The 23,788-nt window shown below is 33.3% G+C and overlaps 4 protein-coding genes across 4 annotated transcripts; 2 read left to right on the top strand and 2 right to left on the bottom strand.

The window, feature by feature from the left end:
* Nucleotides 1-6,155: 6,155 nt before the first annotated feature.
* LOC107429736 (serpin-ZXA) lies at nt 6,156-8,478 on the bottom strand. The gene is made up of 2 exons (XM_016040483.3): nt 7,943-8,478; nt 6,156-7,125 (listed from the first exon to the last, which is right to left on the bottom strand). The coding sequence occupies exons 1-2, from the start codon at nt 8,321-8,323 to the stop codon at nt 6,319-6,321; spliced, it is 1,188 nt and encodes a 395-aa protein (XP_015895969.2). The 5' UTR covers nt 8,324-8,478; the 3' UTR covers nt 6,156-6,318.
* Nucleotides 8,479-11,123: 2,645 nt separating this feature from the next.
* LOC107429740 (lignin-forming anionic peroxidase) lies at nt 11,124-12,569 on the top strand. The gene is made up of 2 exons (XM_016040486.3): nt 11,124-11,390; nt 11,664-12,569. The coding sequence occupies exons 1-2, from the start codon at nt 11,181-11,183 to the stop codon at nt 12,408-12,410; spliced, it is 957 nt and encodes a 318-aa protein (XP_015895972.2). The 5' UTR covers nt 11,124-11,180; the 3' UTR covers nt 12,411-12,569.
* Nucleotides 12,570-13,311: 742 nt separating this feature from the next.
* LOC107429734 (pentatricopeptide repeat-containing protein At3g09060) lies at nt 13,312-16,898 on the top strand. The gene is made up of 2 exons (XM_016040480.4): nt 13,312-16,084; nt 16,303-16,898. Exon 1 carries the CDS (start codon nt 13,454-13,456, stop codon nt 15,533-15,535), a length of 2,082 nt encoding a protein of 693 aa, XP_015895966.2. The 5' UTR covers nt 13,312-13,453; the 3' UTR covers nt 15,536-16,084; nt 16,303-16,898.
* A 2,322-nt stretch (nt 16,899-19,220) lies between these two features.
* LOC107429739 (defensin Ec-AMP-D1-like) lies at nt 19,221-20,036 on the bottom strand. The gene is made up of 2 exons (XM_016040485.4): nt 19,877-20,036; nt 19,221-19,596 (listed from the first exon to the last, which is right to left on the bottom strand). Exons 1-2 carry the CDS (start codon nt 19,938-19,940, stop codon nt 19,427-19,429), a joined length of 234 nt encoding a protein of 77 aa, XP_015895971.1. The 5' UTR covers nt 19,941-20,036; the 3' UTR covers nt 19,221-19,426.
* Nucleotides 20,037-23,788: the final 3,752 nt, after the last annotated feature.

Raw genomic sequence — 23,788 nt, forward strand, 5'->3', positions numbered from 1 at the left:
ATTCCTCCCACAATACTATAAGTTGATTCCACAAATTTCAGCACTCCAAAAATAAATAATGATAATCCAGTGCATAATAAATACATAAGTGTCCCATACAGTATACAGAGCTTCATGAAGTACTACTAAGTATAGAATACAACAAGAGGGAAAAAAGTATTACAACTGCAATGAAAGAAGAACAAGGTACTTCACGAACCAACATAGTGATGAAGATCAAATCTGCTCCGGATGAACACCGACAACCTGGTACCTAGAGGAACAAAATTTGAAAATATGAGATGCTAATCATCTTAGTGAGTGACCCTAACTACTATACAATATAATACCACGGTAATAAAGTAAATAAATAATAATTAATTGGAACTAATAATTTTTCTCAAAACCCTTACAATTCTCTCAGTTGGAAAAGTTCCCCTTTTAAAACCTTTTAACAAAACCCTTTGTTCGTATTCCCCGAAAACCAAGACATCAATTAAATACCAGAAACAGTAATAATTATATTTTTAATTCCAATACAATTTCAAAAATTTTATTTTAAAATCCCAGTTCTGAAAATCACTTGATGCACCCACTATATACCAGTGGCGCCAACAGTACCCAGCGTCCCAAGGTACCGTCAGACAGGAGGTTATAGAAAGAAACCGGCATACGGTCGCGTGGCGTCCCACCGCGCCGCTGCTAACTGGTGTCTCAGCCATGGAGGGGCGGCCTACCCTCATCCAATGGCAACCACAGGACAACCTCATAAAATCACCTGCGCGCTACTCACACCCACCTGCGCGCTAATCACATCCGTGTGCACACTAACCATATCACATATAAACAGAACACCAGTACGTGTATGGTGCATCTAAAAATCATAAAATCCACATATTTATTTTATATCTCAAAATCACAAATTTTCCATAACATACCGGGTTTATTCCGTCCAATTGAACCCGGAAATTCTCCACAATTTCTTTATAATCAACATCATAAATTACATGAAAATTCAACTCCACCAACTCCCAAATCCACCGATTTAAATATCCACATTTTCCCAATAGCATAAATAATTCTTAAAATATAATAATTAAATCACATAATATCCCATGGGCATACTTTATAAATATTGAAGTCACCAACATAAACAAATATTTTCCTTGAAATATTTAAAATTCAAATCATGCCCAATTTAATGTTAAAACCACAAGAATTTCTCAATCCTCAATACCATAAAATAATTTTCACATTTGCATAAATTTATATAATGCATATTTTCTTTAATCAAAATAATTTCACCAATAATTCCACAATAAATCAATTAAATATTTGGCACATAGAATTTAAATTCCAAATATTCAAATTACATATAATATTCACCAATTTAATTTCCAAAATTAATTTGAAGGTGGGTCACTCACCTTACGCACGTATCTCAATCAAGATCCTCCGTAGGATCGACTCCGCTACTCGCACGTGCACCTAAAACATCCACAATACACCAAACCACAAATATTAATATTTTAATCGGATAACTCCCAAATGGGTACCGGAGGAGCGAACACCAAACGACATCTAAAATTTACGAGTTATATACCGAATCGAAGCTCGAATGATGAGGATCATGGATTCGGTCTTAATTTCCAGTGATCGGACCCGAGGTGGTCGGAATCCCGCCGGAAAGCTTTCGGGTTTCGACTCCGAAATTCTCCCAAACCATCGTGAATTGGCAGAAAAGGATTCCAGATTCGGGTTCAAGAGGTCGCACACAGTCGGGAGGGATCGGCGGTGCAATTGGGTACTCGCTGGAACAGTAACTTCCGGCGAGCCGCGGCGAGCACCGGCAACCGTCGCCGGCGGCGGCGTGTGCAGTGGGCGTTGGCTGAGATTTTTTGCAGATTTGTAGATCGAGGGGAGAGGAATCCAACGGGACCGGCGGTGAGGCAAACGGAGTCCGGACGGCGGAGAAATCGGGGTTTGAAGAATTTCGGCCCCTCGCCGGAAAAAGCTCCGATCCCGGTGCGTCGGAGGTCCGGTGGCCGTGAAATTTGGTGGGTAGGCCGGACTTGAGGAGGTGGTGAGGGGTGGCTGGCGCATGTGGCCTGCAAATGGCCGGAAAGGGGTCAATCGGCGGTGGCCGGCGGTGGAGGGAAAAATCACCACCGAATGTCCAGCGGCCAACGGCCTTGATCCGGGCGCGTCCAGCGGCCAACGGCCTTGAAATTTTGGGGTTTTGCCTGAAATGGGGAGAGGCGTCCGTCTGGCCGGCGCGTGTAAGGTGAATCGGCTAGAAAATTTAAAAATTCCAGCGGCTGGTCGGTCTCTCTCTCTCTCTCTCTCTCTCTCCTCCCTTTCTTTCTCTCTCTTCCCCGAGATTTTTGTCAAATAAAAGCCACCGTTGTGGCACTGTTCATTCAACGTGGACCAATCAGGTGCTGACACGTGGCGTACTGTACACTTAAACCAGATATAATAAAAAATTATGGTATCCGGCGAACTTCAAATGTCCATAACTTTTTAACCAAATGTCCGATTTAAGCATGCCACTAGTCTATGAACTCGTATTGACGAGTACTTTACAACCATACAAGAGTCAAAACAAAATTACACCATAAGAAAAAGTCAACTCCCGGCACCTTTTGGACTGTTTGCACCTCAACTTGTTTTGCCCATAACTTTCAAACCGTAGCTCCGTTTTCGACGTGCTATTAGTCTACGAACTCGAGGCATCATGCACTTCGCCACAGTACCCTGGTCAACTCGAAATTTCAACTGGAACAAAAAGTCAACTTTTGACCCGCTCGGTCAACGGTCAACCTCGATCAACGTGCACGAATTCCGATGTGATTTGGGACGGGGTGTTACAATAATAGTGTCTGATAACCTTGAAATCCTCAAATGATCCATAAGATTGCTCTCCTTGGCTTGTATTTTTGTCATGAAGAGGTACACGAATAGTTTTCTCATCGTAAGGTGAAAATCTTTGTCCCGAGTAGACGAGACATGGCTATGAATGAATTGCTGGAGACAGCAAACTAAAGAGTAAACCAAAAATTGATTTTTATTAATTAATATTTTAATTAGTACACTCTCACTCACACAAGTGAAAAATTCACACTAACACACACTCATTTGACACTTGACTTTTAATTGCTCACACTAGACACGACACAAACTACTTATTACACTCTTCTCACTTAATAAAAGACAGACACACACACTCACATACACTTTCCTTTTTTCTATTAGTATTGGACAAAACACAAAAACTCATACATCATCACCTTTTTATAGTAGTGAAGGTCGGTTGACTTGGATAATTCTAGATTTAATATATTAATATTTTAATTATAGATTTTTTTCTCATCAATCCCAAGATATTAGCTGCCTAGCCCCATTCTTAAGAGAAATCAAGACAATTTTAGATTCTTCTAGAAAGTAATTATGAGTCGGCATTAATATTTATCAATACTCTCCCTTTGTATCGACTCTTTTGAATGATTCTCTATTCACCATGTCTCCAACATCAACAAATTGACTATGCAATACCCTTCCATTATGATAACCAATCAGCAATATAATTGGTAGAGAATCCAGTATTTCATGCAAGGACAAAACATGTGGAGATACATTATCATTCTATCAGAGTGAGGTGGTCCAAGTTCGACTTTGTGGGAGCTTCTTATTCATGGTCACACAGTCAAAGACTAAGTTTGCATAGTGCTGCGGGAATTTTTGACAACCATAATGGGAGTCCTTCAAGTTGCTGGAGGCATTAAAAAGCTCAACAGTCAGAATTATGGCACGTTGTCGATGTGCATGGGGTCATATTTGAAAGGCCAAGATTTTTAGGAGATCATAGCTGATAGTGAAGTCAAGCAACTACAGGATGCTGAAGTTTTGAAGAAGTGTAATATTAACGTTGGTAAGGCAATGTTTGCCCTTAAATCTACAATTTAAGAAGAGATGTTGGAGTACATACAGGATATAGAAGTTCCAAAAGAGGCCTGGGACAGTTTCGCGAGACTCTTCTCAAGGAGGAACGACACGAGATTGCAGCTCCTCAAGAGTGAATTGCTGTTAATAACACAGACAATTCCATACGGTAAAAACTCTTAGTCGCAACATTACTGAATTAGATCCTAGTTCTTTTATTACAAAAACTTGAAAGAGGAGAATAATTGTATGTGGGTTGAGATCCAAATTTAAAGGATTTATTTCAGCCATTCAAGGTTGGCCAGTCAAACCTTTATTGATTGAATTAGAAAATTTTCTTATTGATCAAGAAAACATGATAAAGCAAATGTTTGGGGTCTCACTAAAGAGCGCTTCTTCAAAGTTAGCTATTTTAGTAATATGAAGGATCTCTTTTAGTTAAATAAAAACCAGTTCATATATTAATGGAAGACCGTAAAACATAACAAAGATTTATTAACACAACTATCCAACAAATAGCAATTAAATCTAGGCACTAATTATTAATAAATTGCCAACTATTAGAACAAAAACCAAGAAAATTTATTTAAGAAACTGATTAATAATGAAGTCAATTGTCTCTGGTTTTGTTTTGTAAATTAATGTTTCGGACCTCCTCTTTGAAAGAAGGTTTCAAAGTATAGGTATGATCTACAAACATCACATTCACCAAAGCCAATTGAGAAGGAATAACATTCTTCTTCTTCTTCCTCTTCTTCGATGGTGGTGATGATGACAATGATGATGATGTTGTTGTTGCATATTGGTATCCGAGCCAAAAATAAGAGCCATCAAAGATGAAGACTTGGAGCTCAAGTCAGCAATGGTTTCTGACCCAAGACATCTAAGAAGCTGCTTCAAAGTATCGCCGGAAGACCCTAAAACCGGCATGTTTAGCAAAAGGTTCATCGAGGTCAAAGACATCACAACATTCTTGCTATGATCCTTGACGACCTCCTCTAGATTCCTTCTGTAACAACTTTTATGCAGAACAGAATGAATATTGTGAGCTTTGATGCTGACACAACCATATAGAATGAGTATTGAAATACAACTGATCCCAAAAGCTTAAACTAATAGAAGGTGGACTTTTATTTCATTTATATTTTTCTCTAACACTCCCCCTTAAATGTAGGCCCACCTCTTTCAGGCTTCTCCTTACATTTGTTTATTTTTTTATTTTTTAATTTTTATTTATTTTGGGTGAAGTTATTGAGTTTTGAACTAAGGATCTCTTAGATCTCTAGCTCTGATACCATGTTGAAATACCATTGATCCCAAAAGCTTAAACTGATGGAAGGTGGATTTTCATTTCATTTATATTTTTCTCACTTCCCCTCAAATGTAGACCCGTCTCTTTTGTGCTTTTTTTTGGATCCTTATATATATATATATATATATATATATATATATATATATATATATATATATATATATATATATATATATATATATATATATATATATATATATTTGGTGGAGTTGTTAAGTTTTAAACTAAGGACCTCTTGGATCTTTGGTTCTGGTACCATATTGAATACCATTGATCTCAAAAGTTTAAGCTAATGTAAAGTAGGCTTTCATTTCATTTATATACCAGGAGAAAAATAGCTAACTTACGTAACAAGGAAGTATTTTAGAGGGTTTCCTTTTATCGTGATTGAAATATGGATTTATAAATATATATAGATAAAGAGTGACGTAGCATATTATTAGATGTTACTAGGTTTTTCTTTTTTCTTTTTTTTGATAAATTTTTGGAAGGAGAAATTTTAACCACATGGGATGATCACCACTAGGCAATAGTAAAAAATCTTGGACAACAGGAAAATTGGAATTCTGAGTTGACCATATTTTTGTATTCAATGACGTTTAATGTTTCTAATCTAAAGGTTTTTTCTTTTTTCTTCTTTTTTTTTTTTTTTTTTTTTTAATCACCAGTGGTGACACAATTAGTAGTTTTGAAATTTCTTCGATGGCATCATTGGCATGAACTACTTTTTTCGGAATCATAGAACATGGAGAATAATTAGTTATATGTACGTTTGCTGCTTTGTTTATTTAAATTAATTTCAATTATGTGTGAATCCTAGTTTTCTGGCCTCAACATTAATTAATGGTCTATCTTAAATTAGTTAGTATAAATGGGTATTCTTTGGACTAATAGAGGAGCTTATACAATGGGAAAATAATCCAAATTTAAAACTATAGCACTATTATTGATATTGTAATTGAAACATAATTTTTTTAAAAAAAAAAAAAACAGAAAAAGAAATATTAAAAAGAGCTAAAAACCAATTTGTTAAACAATTATCCCAATATTCCCGTCATAGATAGGCAGAGACATAAGCTTTTCAATTATTCAGAGAGGGGATTAAGAACAGCTCCAGTGAAAATCACAGCCCCAGAAACTTCTTCTCTGATCATGAACATGAAAGGATGGTCTGCTACAAATTCTACCCGGGGAGGAGAACACGGTGAACTTCCAAAACACCCAAAAACAGCAGTGACTGCAGCTGCTTCTGTCCCTTCCTCATTAACTTCAATAAATGATTTCTGAAGCATACTCTTAATGAAAATCTCGTCGCCACTTGGAGAATCCATCATGTTTGTGAAATCAGCAACTGGGTAATGGAAAGGCAAAGTCAACCCCAATTTTTTCATGAGATCAGTGGGATCCAAACCATACGAAAACTTCCACTTTGGAATCCATATTTTGCTAAATTCCATTGGTTGAAGGTCAAAATTATGGAGTAGATTTTTAGCATCATAGGAGTTGAACTTGTGTAGCAAATCTTGGAGTCCATCTTTTTTATGAGGAAGAATGATATCCATACACATTCTTTCATGCATATATCGGTAATCGTCACCCTGGTTATAATAGAGTCTGATAACCTTGAAATCCTTGAATGATCCATAACTCTGCGTCATCCGCTGTTTTTGAACCATGAAAGGTACTTCAATAGTTTTCCCATCGAGAAGATGGAAATTTTTGTCCCGAGTCAATGCGGCGTCGAATTGATCCTTCCAAGTTGCTTTGAAGTAGAGGGCATTTGCAAGAAAGAATGGTGGAAACAATTGGGTTGGAGGTGACAGAAAGTCTTTGATGAGGCCGTTTGTATTCTTCTCTGCCCATGAGTTCACTTCATTCTTCAATTTCTCTGCCTGCACAATTTGATTGAAATAATTATTTAAAACTGACTGTAAATAATTTTGTAATATACATATACGTTGGATAATATGCAAAAACGTATTTAAACTTGGAGATTTGGATAAAATGGAATCTACTTTCTTAACCATGAAGTATACAGATCAAACTTTTTCGCATGCTGCCGACTTTACTACAAAATTACAAATTATTTATTATTTATTTTTTAACATATACATATATATAGGACAAGATTCTAATGTATCTAATGGTTGGCTAATTTTAATGGTTGGAAATTTATAAAAACCAAATAGTACTGTGACTAAAGTATGTGCTACTACTTACTGGATTAATATCAAGGCTTTTTCTTTCCCCCCTTCATTGTAAGAGTCTTTTCTACTTGCCTCAGGAAAAAAAAAAAAAAAAAAAAGGGAAAAAATGTAATTTCTACAATTAGCATTTATTATTATTATTATTATTATTTTGTACGTTACAAAATTAAGTAAATTTTACCTTATTTTGCTATTTATAGCCGGCGCTAATATATTAGCATAAGTCCAAACTCTTCTTATTCTTTTCTTTTTTCTTTTTTCTTTTTTACTTCAAGAAAGTAAATTTTAGCTTATTTTGCGATTTTACGGCCGGCCCTAATATATTAGCATAAGTCCAAACTCCAAATTTTCTTCTAAGAAAGTAAAATTTATTACCTCGAATAAATATATGCTAAACATCAGTATATGTTAAATATACATGATTAATATATAGCTAAAAAAGTATTAGTATTTGAAAAAATAAAAACACAAGAAAGAATTAACTCAAAAAATTAATAATTACCTCATGAAAGTCAACAGAGGTGGGTTCAGTTTTGTAGATTTCTCGGACAATCTCTTGGAAAGAAGGTTTCAGTTGGGAAGAATATTGTTGATCTACAAACATGACGTTCACCATAGACAAAAGAGGTGCATTCTTGGCCGTGGTGGTTTTGGTGCTCCCGTTAAGTAGAGCCATTAAAGATGAAGAATGGGAGTTGAGATCTGTAAAGTTTTTGGCCCCAAGAAATCGAAAAAACTGCCCTAAAGTTTTGCCATTAGAGCCTGAAGCCACCATGTTTAGTACAACGTTCAACGACGATGGAGACACTACCACATTCTCGTTGGGATTTGTCATGAGCGCCTCCAGAATACCTTCTGTAGCTACGTTCATGCAGAACTCCATGTTTGCTTTTTTCTTTTTTTCAGAAGCAAAAGCACTGTGTTGAAGAGAAAAGGAGAGGGATGATCACCTATATATAAGAGAGAAGAAAGAGCAACAGTTGCTTCAAAACTAAGCAACAATGTTTAGAGATATTAGGACTATGTTGAAGAGAAAAGGAGAGGGATGATCACTTATATATATATAGAGCAACGGTTGCTTTAAAACTAAGCAACAATGGTCAGAGATATTAGGATATTCGCTTTAAAACTAAGCAACAATGCTTAGAGATATTAGGATATTGAAACAAAATAGGAAATACAAATAACGGTTAGAGATATTAGGAAATTGAGACAAAATAGGAAACACAAATAATCATTATATATTTAGATGTAGAATGCGTAATTTCCACGGGAGTTTTCTCCCACTTCCACGGTATTTATATTTGCAATCTCCATATTACCCTTTAATTTTCATAACTAAAAAATAAAAATAAAAAAAAAGGAAAATTAATCCCATCGAAAATAGTCGGGCGATCAATCGATATACTTCCACTTTCAGTGCAAAGTATCGAAACAAACGACCCGACAAAATTCTTAATTTTCTATCTTTCAATCTTTGTAATGCAAGTCAAGTAAACACAGAGCAAAAAATGGCACCTTTCCTATCCCCAAAATTTGATGAAAGATACTAGAAATTAAAAAGAAAGTGCAAAACAAAGTTGCATTCGTGATTTACAAACTCAACTGGCCTGGAACTAGTATTCGTTCTATGGGTTTGATTTTGCAAATTCAATTTATAAGTTCATGTCCATATTTAATTATCTGAAGAGTATATAGCACCACCTTTAGATATATGGCAAATTTTAAAAGCATGGGATAAAAACACAAACATTGTATACATAGTTTTAATATTTGACATGTTAACATCTTTTCACTGTTCTCAATAAAATAATTCTGTATAATTTCTGTATATGAGATATCTATTTCTAAATCAATTTAATTATTAATTTAAAAAGTTAACGCAATTAATTATTACTAGATCATCTGCGGTGCCACCTTAACAATAACAAGTAATGAAAATTGAAAAGAACAAAATTCTCTTCGGAATTCCGGCACCACCAATCATTAATTACACTTTTGTTGTATTTAATGACAAAGTTCTAATACGAAAAGAAGACGATGCAATTACACCAAAAAAAAAAAAAAAAATGGAAGAAGATTGTGTGTGAGGTGATGGGTTCAAACACCCAACGATCAAAATATATATACATAGAGAGTGAGGGGAAAGAAGACAATCATTATTATTTTTATAATATATAGTGCTTTTTTGGTTAGGATATCTTCGATAATTTTTTATCCATACTTCATCCAGTTGGCTTCATGATTTCCTGAATTGAGAAAAATCATATATATATATATATATATGAAGTTGATTAGGTATGGAATGCAAAATCATGAGAAGGAATGTGGATATACATATAGAGGAATGTGGATATTTTATGGGAAGTATTAGAGTTCACCACCGTGATTTCCATGACATATCAATTGGATCACTATTTTCTGCTGTGACGCGTTGACCAGCTTTATTCTATATGTCTATATCCTTTGGCTTGGCCTGGCATGCATATGCATATATAAAAGTGCCTTTTTTTTTTTTTTTTTTTTTTAGTGTTGTTTTTGAAAATTCTCAAAGTCAATGATAAATATGCAATATTATATTAATATAGCATATTCGGAGTTGCAATTGGTATTGGTCTTTTGGCCAGCTACGAAACCTAGATTTTTATAATTTTTTTGAAATTACTATGAAACCGAGGTTGAACAGCTCCTTTTGTATGTATCCAAAGGGCTCGTGCATATTGCTGATTTCCTTATGCGCAGGGCACTTTCTTTAACTTTGTTTTTTATTTATTACAGAATTAAATACATGCTATATATTGGAGTCCACGTTTCCTTTCAAACAAATATGTATATATATATATATAACAAAAACAAACAAATTAATCATTTTTTTAAACAAACAAACAAATTTAATTATCATTAAATATCATATATGTAGACCGTTTATGATATTGACTTTTTGAAACAGCTTAAGATTGTATTTGTTTCTATTTTTATTCTCTTTAATTATATGAAAAACCTAACTAATTATTTTAAGAAAATGTCAATTACTCTACACTAGTGAAGTAAAAAGACAAAGAAAAGCTAAGAATAATTAAAATATATATATATTACCAAAAAAAGCAGTGTGCTTGACATAAGAATTATAAAGTTAATTATTAAAACCATTAAGTTAAAAGAGTTTGGTTATAATACTTAAATTAATGCGTATTAATTATCCTTGTACTATAATATATATTTCTAGCTACTAATCTGCATGCCAATCATGAAAGCTTAGATTGGAAAACTAGGCGTATTGTCAATTTTGTAAAAATATATATATATTTGAGGATCATATATCAACTATTGTAAATTTTCACATGTCTTATGGCTTTCATTTATTGCCAGACAGCGACATAGCCCAAATCCAATTTTTAACTTTTTATACAATAACAAATATTTTATATTATATGGGATATCATCTTTGACCTGCAGGACTTTTCAAAGTACAGAAAATAATTAATAATTGAGAAATAGTGCATGCCAGCCAAAGATACATATCACTTAGTGATAGACAAAATAAAAAATAAAAAATGGCTCAAACGCGTTGCAGCAGAAAAAAGTGACCCAAACGAAAAATCCTATCTTTACCTACTACACTCACCTATATGTATATAAATATCATGGAGCTCTAATCGTTCTCCATCATCAAATCCATTCCTTGTAATATTTTCATATTCTTTCATTTAGTACGTGAAATTAAACACAGAGATTCATCCATGGCCTCTCGAGCATTTGTCCCATCTGTTTTGTTGCTCTTAGCGTTTTTCAGCTCAACATGCACGGCACAACTATCTCCTTCATTCTATAACACAACCTGTCCTAATGCTCTCAACACCATCAGAACAACAATTAGAAATTCGATTTCAACAGAACGTCGAATGGCTGCTTCTCTCATTCGTCTTCATTTCCACGACTGCTTCGTTAAGGTGTATACTTAAACTAACATACCATATAGCAATTAACTATACAAACTTTCTAAAATGCTAAAATTATGATAGGTATCGTCCAATTATATTCAGATATAGCAAGTAAAGAATTCAGTTATATACGAATATATATAATAAGACGATGTCCACCATAATTTTGGCTTTCACATTGATTTGTAGTAAAGTTGTATGGCTATATCCATACGTATATTCAATCATACTATACTTATTTAATACTTTGCATTAATATATGTAATTTTTTGGTTTATATAGGGTTGTGATGGATCAATTTTACTTAATGAAACTCCAACACTCAAAAGCGAAAAGAACACACTTGCTAATAAGGATTCAGCAAGAGGTTACGACGTCATAGAGGCGGCTAAATCTGCGGTGGAGAAGATATGTCCAGGTGTTGTATCTTGTGCTGATGTTCTTGCGGTTGCAGCACGCGATGCTTCGGTTGCGGTTGGTGGTCCGACATGGACGGTGAAGCTCGGAAGAAGAGATTCCACTGCAGCATATCCAGACATAGCAAACAGCGATCTTCCTCGTTTCACGGACAGCCTTAACACTCTTGTATCTAGATTCGGTGGAAAAGGTCTAAGTGAAAGGGACATGGTTGCCTTGTCGGGATCACATTCAATTGGACAAGCTCAGTGCTTCACTTTCCGTGGTAGAATCTACAACAATGGAAGCGATATCGACGCTGGCTTCGCTGGCACTCGGAAACGCGGTTGTCTGGCTACCGGAGACGATTCGAAGTTGGCTCCACTTGATTTGGTGACACCAAATCAACTGGACAATAATTACTTCAAGAACTTGCTTCAGAAGAAAGGACTTCTTCAATCTGATCAAGTTCTATTCAGTGGAGGATCAACGGACAGCATTGTATCTGGGTATAGTAGGAACCCTTCAACTTTCTTGGCTGACTTTGCATCTGCCATGGTAAAAATGGGAGATATTGAGCCTCTCACTGGTTCTGCTGGACAGATTAGAAAGCTTTGCAGTGCTGTTAACTAGATAACATTTTTGTGTGTCTATGTTACTATTTCTTTATGTTTGCCAATTTCATGTATTCATTTCTTAAAAAGTATATTCTTTAATGTGGTCTGTATTTCAATTAATTATAAGCATTTGTTTAATTGTAAAAAGCACACATTGTCTCATATTTGTATTTGTCTTTTCCATCAATTGTAAACAGTTTTGAATTAATAAACTAATTATTTTCTATTTTATGTTTTTTCCAATTAGATAGAATGTTATATTATATCTTGGTAATTATATGTACCAGATGACACAAATATTAATTTGTAATGATCTGTTATATATATATATATATATATTTTACTGATTATATGCCCCCAGACATATTTTGCTTTCTGATAAATTCGAATTCAATATAAAAAGTGTAGGTGAAATTGTTCTTACCATCTAAGCTATCACATTCATCTTGGTCTGTGATATTTATGTACTCACAAACTAGTAGTCATATTTTTGGTACACGCTCATCATGTGTCAAAAGTCTAACCTCCGGTTATTTTCCTAAAATAATACTCACATAGATTGTTAATTTGATCATTTAACTAGAAAAAAAAAAGGAAAAAGAAAAAAAATCACAAATACTTTATCTATTTTATCGATTTTATGTATAAACTTTTTTTTCTTTTTAAATTTTTAGAATTTACAGAAAACACTCGTCTTTTTTTTTTTTTTCTTTTTTTAATATTAGAAAATACTCCTCCTTGTATGTTACTTTTGTACAGCAGTAAAAAGATATCCAAAAGTCAATTACAGCAAATTATTAAAATAATACGATTTTTTGACCAAAAAAACAAAACAATACGATTTTAAAAAATGTGCCCCAAAAAAAAAAATGTTTTGTAAGTTTGCAAATACAAACATATATATGCAATATTAATTATTAATATTGTAATTTCATCTCCAAATTTTAATTTTAAACCAATTTCAAAGTCTGAAAAAAGCATGACTTCACACAACAAGAAGTGCGTCACCGGAGGCTTACTAGAACATGCCGTAACAATGAGCCAAAAAGCGTCTCCGCCATGGTCGACTTCCCCAAATCTCTCTCTGCGAAGCGACTTCTGAAGCTCCTCAAAGCCCAGAAGAATACCCACTCTGCGCTTTCTCTTTTCGACTCCGCCACTCGCCATCCGGGCTACACCCATTCTTCCGACGTGTTTCACCACATCCTCCGACGACTTGTCGTCGTCGACCCGAAGCTCCTCCCCCATGTGGGTCGGGTCGTCGAGCTCATTCGCACCCAGAAATGCAAATGCCCTGAAGATGTTGCTTTGACGGTGATCAAGGCCTATGCGAAGAACAAAATGGCTGATCAAGCTCTCGATGTGTTTCAACGAATGGACGAGATTTTTGGTTGTAGTCCTGGTATAAGGTCGTATAATTCTTTGCTTAATGCATTTGTTGAGTCGAATCAGTGGGACAGAGCCGAGTCGTTTTTCGCGTATTTTGAAACTGTGGGTGTGTCGCCGAATTTGCAAACGTACAATGTTCTGATCAAGATTTTGTGCAAGAAAAAGCAATTTGGCAAGGCCAGGAGGTTGTTGGATTGGTTGTGGGAAAAGGGTTTAGAGCCTGACGTGTTTAGTTATGGTACTCTGATCAACGCGTTTGGTAAAAGTGGGAACTTGGTGGATGCTTTGGTGTTGTTCGATGAAATGCCTGAAAGAGGGGTTACGCCTGATGTGATGTGTTATAATATCTTGATTCATGGGTTTTTTTTTAAAGGGGATTTTGAGAAGGCTAATGAGATTTGGGAAAGGTTGGTGGAAGATTCTTTGGCATATCCAAATGTTGTGAGTTATAATATTATGATTAATGGTTTCTGCAAATGTGGAAAGTTTAATGAAAGTTTTGAAATATGGAATAGGATGAAAAGGAATGAGAGAGATCAGGATTTATATACTTATAGTTCTTTGATTCATGGGTTGTCCAAATCGGGTAATGTTGATCGGGCTGAGAGAGTTTATAAAGAGATGATCGAGAGTGGTATAATACCTGATGTTGTTACATATAACGCGATGCTTGGTGGATACTGTCTAGCAGGAAAGGTAAGGGAGGCTTTGGAGTTGTGGGAGGTGATGGGAAAGGCTGATCGTCGAAATCTTGTAAGTTATAACATATTATTCAACGGGTTGTTTCAATGTGGAAAGGTGGATGAAGCTAATTCTATCTGGGAACACTTGTTTGAGAAGGGATTTTCTGCCGATTCCACAACTTATGGAGTACTAATTCATGGACTTTGCAATAATGGGTACCTGAATAAGGCTATATGCATATTAAAAGAGGCAGAACATAAAGGAGCTGATCTGGATATCTATGCATATTCTTCAATGATCAATGGTTTATGCCAAGAAGGGAGATTGGATGAAGCATCTGGTGTAGTTCATCAAATGGAAAATCATGGGCATGCACTGAATTCTCATATTTGCAATTCACTGATTGATGGGTTTATCCACGCTTCCAAACTTGAAGATGCAATCCGCTTTTTTAAGGAAATGAGCACCAAGGGTTGCTCTCCTTCAGTTGCTTCCTACAATATTCTCATAAATGGTTTATGCAAAGTGGAAAGATACAGTGATGCATATGATTTTGTGAGAGAAATGCTGGAGAAGGGGTGGAAGCCAGATATGATCACCTATAGCTTACTGATAGATGGCCTTTGTCAGAGCAAAAAAATCGACATGGCCCTCAACTTGTGGCAGCAAGTACTTGACAAGGGTTTTACTCCTGATGTGACCATGCACAACATTTTAATGCATGGGCTTTGCTCTGAAGGCAAAGTGGAAGATGCTTTGCAGCTCTGTTTTCAGATGAGGGAATTTAATTGTGTTCCAAATCTTGTGTCTTATAACACCCTGATGGAGGGCTTTTTCAAGGTCAGAGATTATGATATGGCATCGGGGATATGGGCCCTCATTTTAAAAAATGGGCTACAGCCAGACATCATTTCATATAATATTACTCTCAAGGGGCTTTGCTCCTGCAGTAGAATGTTAGATGCCATTGAATTTTTGAATGACGCTTTGGATCAGGGAATTATTCCTACTGCAATAACTTGGAATATACTTGTTAGAGCGGTACTTAGTAATGATGCAATGACGTAATTCTTTTTGGCTTATTATAGGTTGTAAGTATGCATGTCAATTTTTTGCTATCAAGCTATAACGATCTGAGAAGCTTTTTTCCATTTCTTTTGTATTAATACGGTATTAATGACAAAGAAATGTTCATAAAGCAGCACTGCAACAGTATGGTAACAGAGTTAGACTTTTTTGGAGACTGAAGTAAATATCGCCAAAACTAACAGATGTTGATGCAAGAGCTAAACGCTTGATGTATCAAGCCCAAGTCATTAGATTTTGCTTGGGACTATTGTATCATACTCCGTTCCTCCAGGTTAAGGCTAAGTACTTTACACAATAGTTCGCTTTAGTGGAAAGTACAGAGGTCGGGTATTTTTTTCCCCCTCTGTCCTTCTGTTTTTTGTTTCTTGTGTCTCTGATAAAATCGTCTGCTCAAGTATGTACTGAGAAATCGAAACCACTAAATTGCCCCAGTAACTGGGGCATTTCACAAATCAGGTGGAGGAGAGAATGAAAGAATTTAACAAGAATTAAACAATTCCAATGATTAGCAGGGCAATTTAAAGCAAGGTAATTTTTCTTTTTCTTTTTCTTTTTTTTTTTTTTTCTGGTTTTTGATCTTGCATTTTGTTTTGTTACATCTTTTATCCTTGCCATATGGTTCTTGGCATTGCTTTTTTCTTTCGGTTCCTTAACTTCAGGTTCTTATACAACAACTCTTCATTTTGATCTTTTTGCAATCTGATCTTTAAAATCTTCTAACTTGTTTTCATTGTAATGAATAAAAGCATCTTATCATGGGTATCCTCTCCAATCTTGTCGAACTCAGCGTTGGAATCTTCTCCATAGTGGGTGAGCTATGCAGAAGAAATAACCAGGTCGGCTTTTTGAGCTTGGAGCTGCATTATGCTGTAAGCAGCTCTTGCGTGTGAGTATCATCTCCTGGGGAGGGTAACTCTGAGTCAAATCATAAGACTTGCAGAGGCACAGGTCGAAAATGCTTTGTGTTGGACTATGTTGCTGTACAGAAAGAGGTATGAAAGAGCTTTGAGTGGCCTTATGCACAATCACCTCTTTCTTCCTTGTCTTGTGGAATGAGTAACAGGGGAAGAGGTAGAGAGAAAAAGTAGTATATATTTTGACAGTGTATCGTACAAGTTCTTTTTGAGGGTCTCATTTGGTCGAATAAAACTAGTTTTTTATTGTTTTGTAACTTAAAATGATAGAGCTGGTTGACTAAGCTTCTTTATTTGAGAAATGTAGTAAATTTCAGTTTGATGCAAGATTTGGGTCTGAATTTGTTTGATAAAGCCTCTACTAGAGTAGTTCGTTTTTAAATCGAGGGAAAAATAAATAAATAAAATAAAATTTGAGGATTGTTTCCTCTTTTGTATGTTTTGGTAGGAGAAAATAGACTGGAAGACTATTATTAATTGGATTGGGACTATTCAATCTAAATTAAGTGTGGATCATCATCACCTACGTTCTATGTATGGTTGCCATTGTAATTTGTTGTGGAGACTAGTATTAATTTGCTCTGCGACCCGCTATGATTTCCTTTTGTTGTATTTTGTAAGTGTGTGTTTCCCACTATTTTATTATCGAGATATAAGGAGCAGGCCCAAATTCGTCCAACTAGCAGCCGAAGAAAAGGGACTATGTATACAAACCCTGCCTAAATTTTTTAGGCCCAATAATATGTATCTTACAAAGTTATTTCACCATATTTAAACTACTAATTGGATTTTAAATTCTAAAATTTAATATGGTCTAAAAATTAATAAAAAAGATATGATGTTGAAACTATGAGATCGCTTTAATATGATTCTTGTCTAGTTTTTAATTGGATCAATCTGTACAAAATTTGAAATTTAAGAATTCAAATAGCATAATTTTAAAATGTTAGATTTAAATTACACAATCTTAAAAATTCAGGATAGTAAAGTAAAATTAACCCAAATATATATATATTTTTTTGGTTAAACTCAAAGTTTGATTTTACACAACTTTAATGTAACAATATGACCATATATCTATGATATAGATAAATTATTTATATCAAAATAAATCAATTAAGTAGTCCGATCAGTTATTATTATTATTAGTTGATTTTTGAGTCCGGTTGATAAAAAAACCATAGAGAATACACTTTGATAAAATTTCCCTTCTTTTTGGTTTAAAAATTAAAATATAGTGCAATCTCTCTCCAAAAAGAAAGGGGAAAAAAAATTAAAAAAAATCAACTGTTAAGCCTTAGGCTTTCATTTAACATCTCATTGTTTTCGAGAGAAGGTAACAAATGTGCTGCTGAACAATTCTTAAACTGCGTGTACCATTGCACTCTTTGCTATACCAAGTACAGAACCACCTCAAATATTGTTGAATTAGTTACAAATCTAGTTTCTTATACGCTTTGTTTATTTTATCTGTTTCTTTACATACAAAAATATACGTCAAAGATGTGCATAATTTGGTTAACACGGTAACTCTTTAAAGTGGAAACTATTGCAATTAATGTGGACAAGTTAAAAATGGTGTAAACATGAATATATGATTAAAAACTAAAAATCTAAATAAAGAACTGAGAATGGTTAAATATATATATATATATATATATATATATATATTTGCCCTTTCACTTATACAATTCTTGTAACCAATGATCACTTTCATTGTGACAGAATGGAATAAAGTTAATGATTATGTAGAAACTTGGTATGAAGGTTGCAAGAAGGATTACTAATTATAGTCTTGCTTTTGTTACGCAATTTTAAGACGGAATCTGGAAAGGAGTGAAGATGATGGGAAAAGATTAATAGAGCTATGGTCATTATTACTCTATAGTTATTTTTTGTGCTTGTTCACTTTTTTTCTTTTTTTTTCCTTTTTTTTTTTTTTTTTTTTGGGGGGGGGGCAATATTTGTCAAACCAAGCTTATATGACAATATCAAATGGGAGGATTTTGATTTATTTTATGTTTTAGTACTAAAAATTTAATATGAAAAAGTAAATTTTTTAATGACAGCAATAGCGTGTAAGTTCCACTAATATTTGATTATTAGTTATAACAAATAATTTTTTTTTTTTTTTTTTGGACTCTTTAGCATTTTTCTTTATGGATGGACTCATTAATTTGTTGTGTCATCAAGTTCTCGAACTTGATTTCATTGGCTGGTATTTATATCTTAGTTAAGACAAGAGCTTTTTAATACATTTTTAAAGTTGTATCAATAAAAGTATTAAGGTTATCTGGTATCACCGTAATAATCTATGATGAAATGAAATTAATTAACTGAGTTTGATTAAATTATTTTTTTAACTCTTAAAACTAACCATGATAATCTATAAAATTGAAATGTCAGCACATAGGACGACTAGTAATGGAGAAAAAGGAGCAAAGGCACCGAAAATTAAGTATGTGATAATTCCACAGATTAAAAACCTTCATCCTCTAATTGGTCTGCTCTGTCTTGGTGGCGTTATTGACTCAGGGATGTTTTTTTAATTAGCTCTTCCACGGTATATTTCTTTTATTTTTCCCATTTATATAAATATAATTGCCTTAACCCATTTATCAAATTTGTACATAAACAAGGCATTCCCTATTTAATTAATTTTGCGTGCTTATATTATAATTTACTGCTATTCACACATCAGTTGGAAAATTTAGTTTACATGTCCTAGAAAAATATTGTATGGCAAAAAATTATTAACATAAGATAGATTTTTATTCATAAAAATGCAAAATAATCAACATCAAAATGTGCATACAGGAACTCATGAGTAACAAACATTCAACAAAAGATACAAATTATCTCCAAAAACCCAGTTTTAGTTTCAAACAACTAGACTAATTTTATTTCACATTTATATTTATTATCTTCTTCCTTTAGACGACAAAGGTTCATGAAATTAACAAGGTTTAGTGCAGAAGCACCTCCGGCGGAAGCCCCGGCAATGGCCTCCGTGGAAGCCCTCTGTTTTGCAGATGCCTGCACAGTTGCTTTTGCTCACGCATACTCCTTTGAACTTGTGGCTTTGACTCTCACATGTCCTCCCTTCTGCAACCCTTGGCCCCATTTCTACATGCCCAAATCAAAAAAATCATATAATAAGCACATAATATCAATTAATTAATCCATCACATCTTAGAATAACACTAATTTTCTTTTATATCAAATTTCTAACTTTCCTAAATTATAATTAACTGAGGGCATATTTGCTTGTACAACAGAGTGCAAATTTAATTATATACATAAGTATGTATACATATATATATATATATATATAGAGAGAGAGAGAGAGAGACTACTAATATATATAAGAAAAACAGAAATTTAAGAAATATATATATATATATACCGATAGCTACAAGCAGCAGGACGAGGAAAACAGTCGAAAACAAACGCAACGTGGAGCGGCCCATCTTACGATTTACTGAGGAAATTAAAAGAGAGAGAAAGCTGAAGATGCAATGAAGGAGCTCATGCAAGGTCCATATATATAGAGGTTTATTTAATTTAATTTAATTTAATTTTGTTTTATTTATTATATGTGGCGAGTTAAAGTGCATATATACTATGCGTTGTAATCAACTTATTAATTAGAAAGATCCAGAAAAAAGTTGAAGAAAATTGAAGATTTGGATATCAAATTAATTAGACACGTCACCAATCAAGGTGCTCTATTTAAAGCTGCTTTAACTCATTGCACTATATACTTAAGAAAATAGAAAGTAAAATAGTGAGTTTTGATTTGGATTTGCCTGGAAAGTTAGCTTTAGTGCTTTTTCTCACCTGTTATAGACAAATTTCATGGCCACAAGAAGCTTCAAAACCTTTTCTTTTTGGTCACTGCCTAAATATGATCTCCGATGCTTGCCTTCACGTTTGGAATATGTCTTTCAATATTTCGTATAATTCCAGACCAGATTATTTCCTTTCCTTATATTGCATTCAATGAGAATTATTGTTATTATTATTATTATTATTATTGAAAAGAAAAAAAATGGGCTCATGCAATTCTTTATTGATAAGAATTCATAAGTGACAATCCAACATTAAATCTAGCTTTTAAAAAAGAAAGATATCTTTAGCCATAAGGTTTAACATTAGCAACTGATCAAAATAAATTAATTAATCCATAAGGAATTTTTTTTTTTTTAATTTTTTCTTTTGCGACTTGTGAGATCAGAAATGCGAGCTTTTGAAAATGAGATTGAAAAGGACATCTTTGCTATCTATTTAAAATATGTGTGAAAGCAACTATATGGTTCAAAAGATATTTGGCATTTTCCATTTCAGATTTGACAAATGTTAATCTTACAAGATTTTATCTTACTTTTTTCTTTCAACTTTCGATTAGTGCACGCTCATACAGATCTTTTTGATTTATTAATTCTATGTTTCCTAATAGTTAGAATTCTAAACAAAGGTGCAATGGTTGTTACTCTTTAATTGGTCTGATATATATCTTTAATAAAATAAAAAAAATTATGTCGGTAAGTCCATCAAGTCCATCATTTATTATGAGAAATTGAAAAAAATAAAAGTTATAATAATGCTTAACATATTAAGATTTCCCAATGGGTTTTAAAAAAATAAAAATAAAAATAAAAATTAAATCTCATAATTTTTTTTTTTAATCACATTAGTATGTACCCATAAACAATCTAAGCTTCAAATCCGTACGAATATGTTCAGGTTGAACACACTCCAGGTTAGGCATTGATTTAATTTGGGTGTATATAGTTTTTTCTGGGTGTATTCAGATCCATCCCACTTGTTATCCTAGGGGGCCCGACTAAAAAGCCAAGCCTCTCCCAATAGAAACTATATGTAAGGCCTATGTCAGTCTAGCCCGAAACTACACAAAATTTTTTTGTTTTTTTTTTTTTTTAATATGTATCTTTTAATTTATTGAATCATTAGAATGATCTTCTTCGCATTGCATAACATGATAACAGAATTAATATGGCCCAAAAGGCTCTTGAAAGGAAATAATTAAGGTTTAATTGAAATAAAATTGTACGTGGAAGTTTATATTATATAAATTCTAGCATTAATTCCAAACAATAAACAGAAACTTTTGCTCTTATAGCAAAAAACCGAAATTGAAAAACTTTCCCATAACCCAAAAAAAGGTTCCTCTTCCCCGACACTTCGTCCAACACTTTTTGCCATTACAAAGTAAGCAAAATTTTTTGCTTAAACACAATTTAGGCTTCTATATTTTAATTCAGTTTAATTTATTTATGCAGCATTGGATCTGTATGTATGTATATCCATACATATATATTTATATATATAAACATATGACGTGTTGATAAAGAACATGTATTTCTAGGTAGCTAGAGAATTATTGTAGTACTTATAAGTAAATTGGATATGAATATTATCATGTCTCTTTTTGAACAATATTGAAAATATTTCAATTAATAACTTGGATTTTTATTAGTTATTAATTAATGCGTATTTGGAATTATTCTATCAACGTCGACTTGCTGGAATTCATTAACTATGAAACTTTGGTTTTGCTTTCATGGCTTTAACTAGTTTCTAAGTATACTGATCCTCTTCTTTATATATATATATATATATATATATATATATATATATATATATATGTATAAAAGGTGTTTTGAGTAAATATAATAACGATGAATGAGGTTTGACCATTGGTGTGCCCCTGAACTCATTCCTTTTTTAAATTTATAATATTATTTTTTAAAACTCTTACTATCATGAATAATACAAAGTAAAATAAAATAACTCTCACTAAGATAAATAATAATAATAATAATAATAATAATAGATCTGAATTAATTTGTCCAGTTAAGTATCCTATTTTGATCTAATTATCATACATTTTGTGGAAAAAAATCAGAGTTTCTCAGGGTTAAAAAGGGTGTACAATGTCTGAAAAGTTGCAAATAAAAATTATAATTATCATGATTAGATATTGTCCCAACATAGTAGGATTAAGAATACTAATATAAGACATGTAGAGGGGGATAAAGCTATTATTAGCAAAACAAAGAGGGAACAAAATTAAGACAAAAAATTGGATCAATCAAAGTATTTTATAGATTCATCATTCATGTATGTTAGCCAATGACAAAAAGAAATGCATCCGTACCTTTTACATCCAATTTTGCCTGTGGACTGTGGTTTCAAAAAGAAGCTCTAAAAAATGTTAGCTAAATATTCATTGCATTAGAAAAGCCAAATCTTTGCCTAGAATTGACCTTAATAAATTAGTCCCATCAACAATAATTTTAATAATTTGTCATATTTAATTACGTGATTTTTCCTTTCCCTGCATGGGCAGAGTCAATGACAATGATAGTTATTTTGCAGCCATTGCCTAAAAGATAAAGAACACCAATGTTTCTTTCATTTTCCTGAGTGTTATGGAGCTCCATAGTTCAACTAAAATCCTTGTCATTTGGATTTCCATCAATAGTAACATCCTAAAATCCTTAAATTTCCTAATTTGTTGATTTTCTAAAAGTTGCAAACTTTTATGATTTTTTGTTTTATTTTTTTATACGTTGTATTAAAATTATTATTATAAATTATTTGGGGAGTATTATTATTAAATTACTGAATGCTTTATTATTATTTTTCCTTTAATTGTCAGTAACTTTATCAAATCATTTAGCACTGCATTCACTCTACAGCCAAGGTCCCCATCAACCTGTGCTTTACTTTCCCATATTGCTTCATTAACCTTTTGTTCTCCTTCTTATCCTATTTTATTTACCGTCGGAATGAAAATTAATTTAGCAAAAAGATAAGAAAATAAATATCAATATAATCTGGTAATAATAAATTATTAGGATAAAAAAACAAAGTAGCTGCCCAAAAAAAGAAAATAAATGAATAAATAAAAAGATAACGGAAAACCGTTTCAAGATTACTGAAATACTAACGCACTTTTAAAAACTTATTAAAAAAAAAAAAGTAATTACATCACCAATCAAATAGACCCACGTCATTTTTTGACCGTTAGAGGAAAGCTGGGTCCCATAAGACAACTGTCGAGTTGTCAGAATTTGAGTGGGTGTGGTTGTGGATATCATTTGGTGAAACGCACGAGTACACCTACTCCACCTCCAATGCCACTCCAATTTTTGGGCTTGCCGGGGTTGGGTATATACCAACTAACACCAAGGAGAATATTATAATAACAATAATAATAATAAAATCAATAAATATTTATTAAAAATCTGGTTTTCTGGCTCAGGTTTACTCATCATGGTCCACCGGCTTA

Source organism: Ziziphus jujuba, chromosome 12 (assembly GCF_031755915.1).
Source record: "Ziziphus jujuba cultivar Dongzao chromosome 12, ASM3175591v1".
NCBI classification, from domain to species: Eukaryota; Viridiplantae; Streptophyta; class Magnoliopsida; order Rosales; family Rhamnaceae; genus Ziziphus; species Ziziphus jujuba.

What these genes read in the sequence shown, in the direction of transcription:
- LOC107429736 (XM_016040483.3), bottom strand. Translation starts at nt 8,323, where the DNA reads ATGGAGTTCTGCATGAACGTAGCTACAGAAGGTATTCTGGAGGCGCTC. An exon ending in CCTCTGTTGACTTTCATGAG is followed by an intron (nt 7,126 to 7,942) that starts GTAATTATTAAT and finishes CAAATTGTGCAG; the next exon opens with GCAGAGAAATTGAAGAATGA.
- LOC107429740 (XM_016040486.3), top strand. Translation starts at nt 11,181, where the DNA reads ATGGCCTCTCGAGCATTTGTCCCATCTGTTTTGTTGCTCTTAGCGTTT. An exon ending in TCCACGACTGCTTCGTTAAG is followed by an intron (nt 11,391 to 11,663) that starts GTGTATACTTAA and finishes TGGTTTATATAG; the next exon opens with GGTTGTGATGGATCAATTTT.
- LOC107429734 (XM_016040480.4), top strand. Translation starts at nt 13,454, where the DNA reads ATGGTCGACTTCCCCAAATCTCTCTCTGCGAAGCGACTTCTGAAGCTC.
- LOC107429739 (XM_016040485.4), bottom strand. Translation starts at nt 19,940, where the DNA reads ATGGGCCGCTCCACGTTGCGTTTGTTTTCGACTGTTTTCCTCGTCCTG. An exon ending in CCTGCTGCTTGTAGCTATCG is followed by an intron (nt 19,597 to 19,876) that starts GTATATATATAT and finishes TTGGGCATGTAG; the next exon opens with AAATGGGGCCAAGGGTTGCA.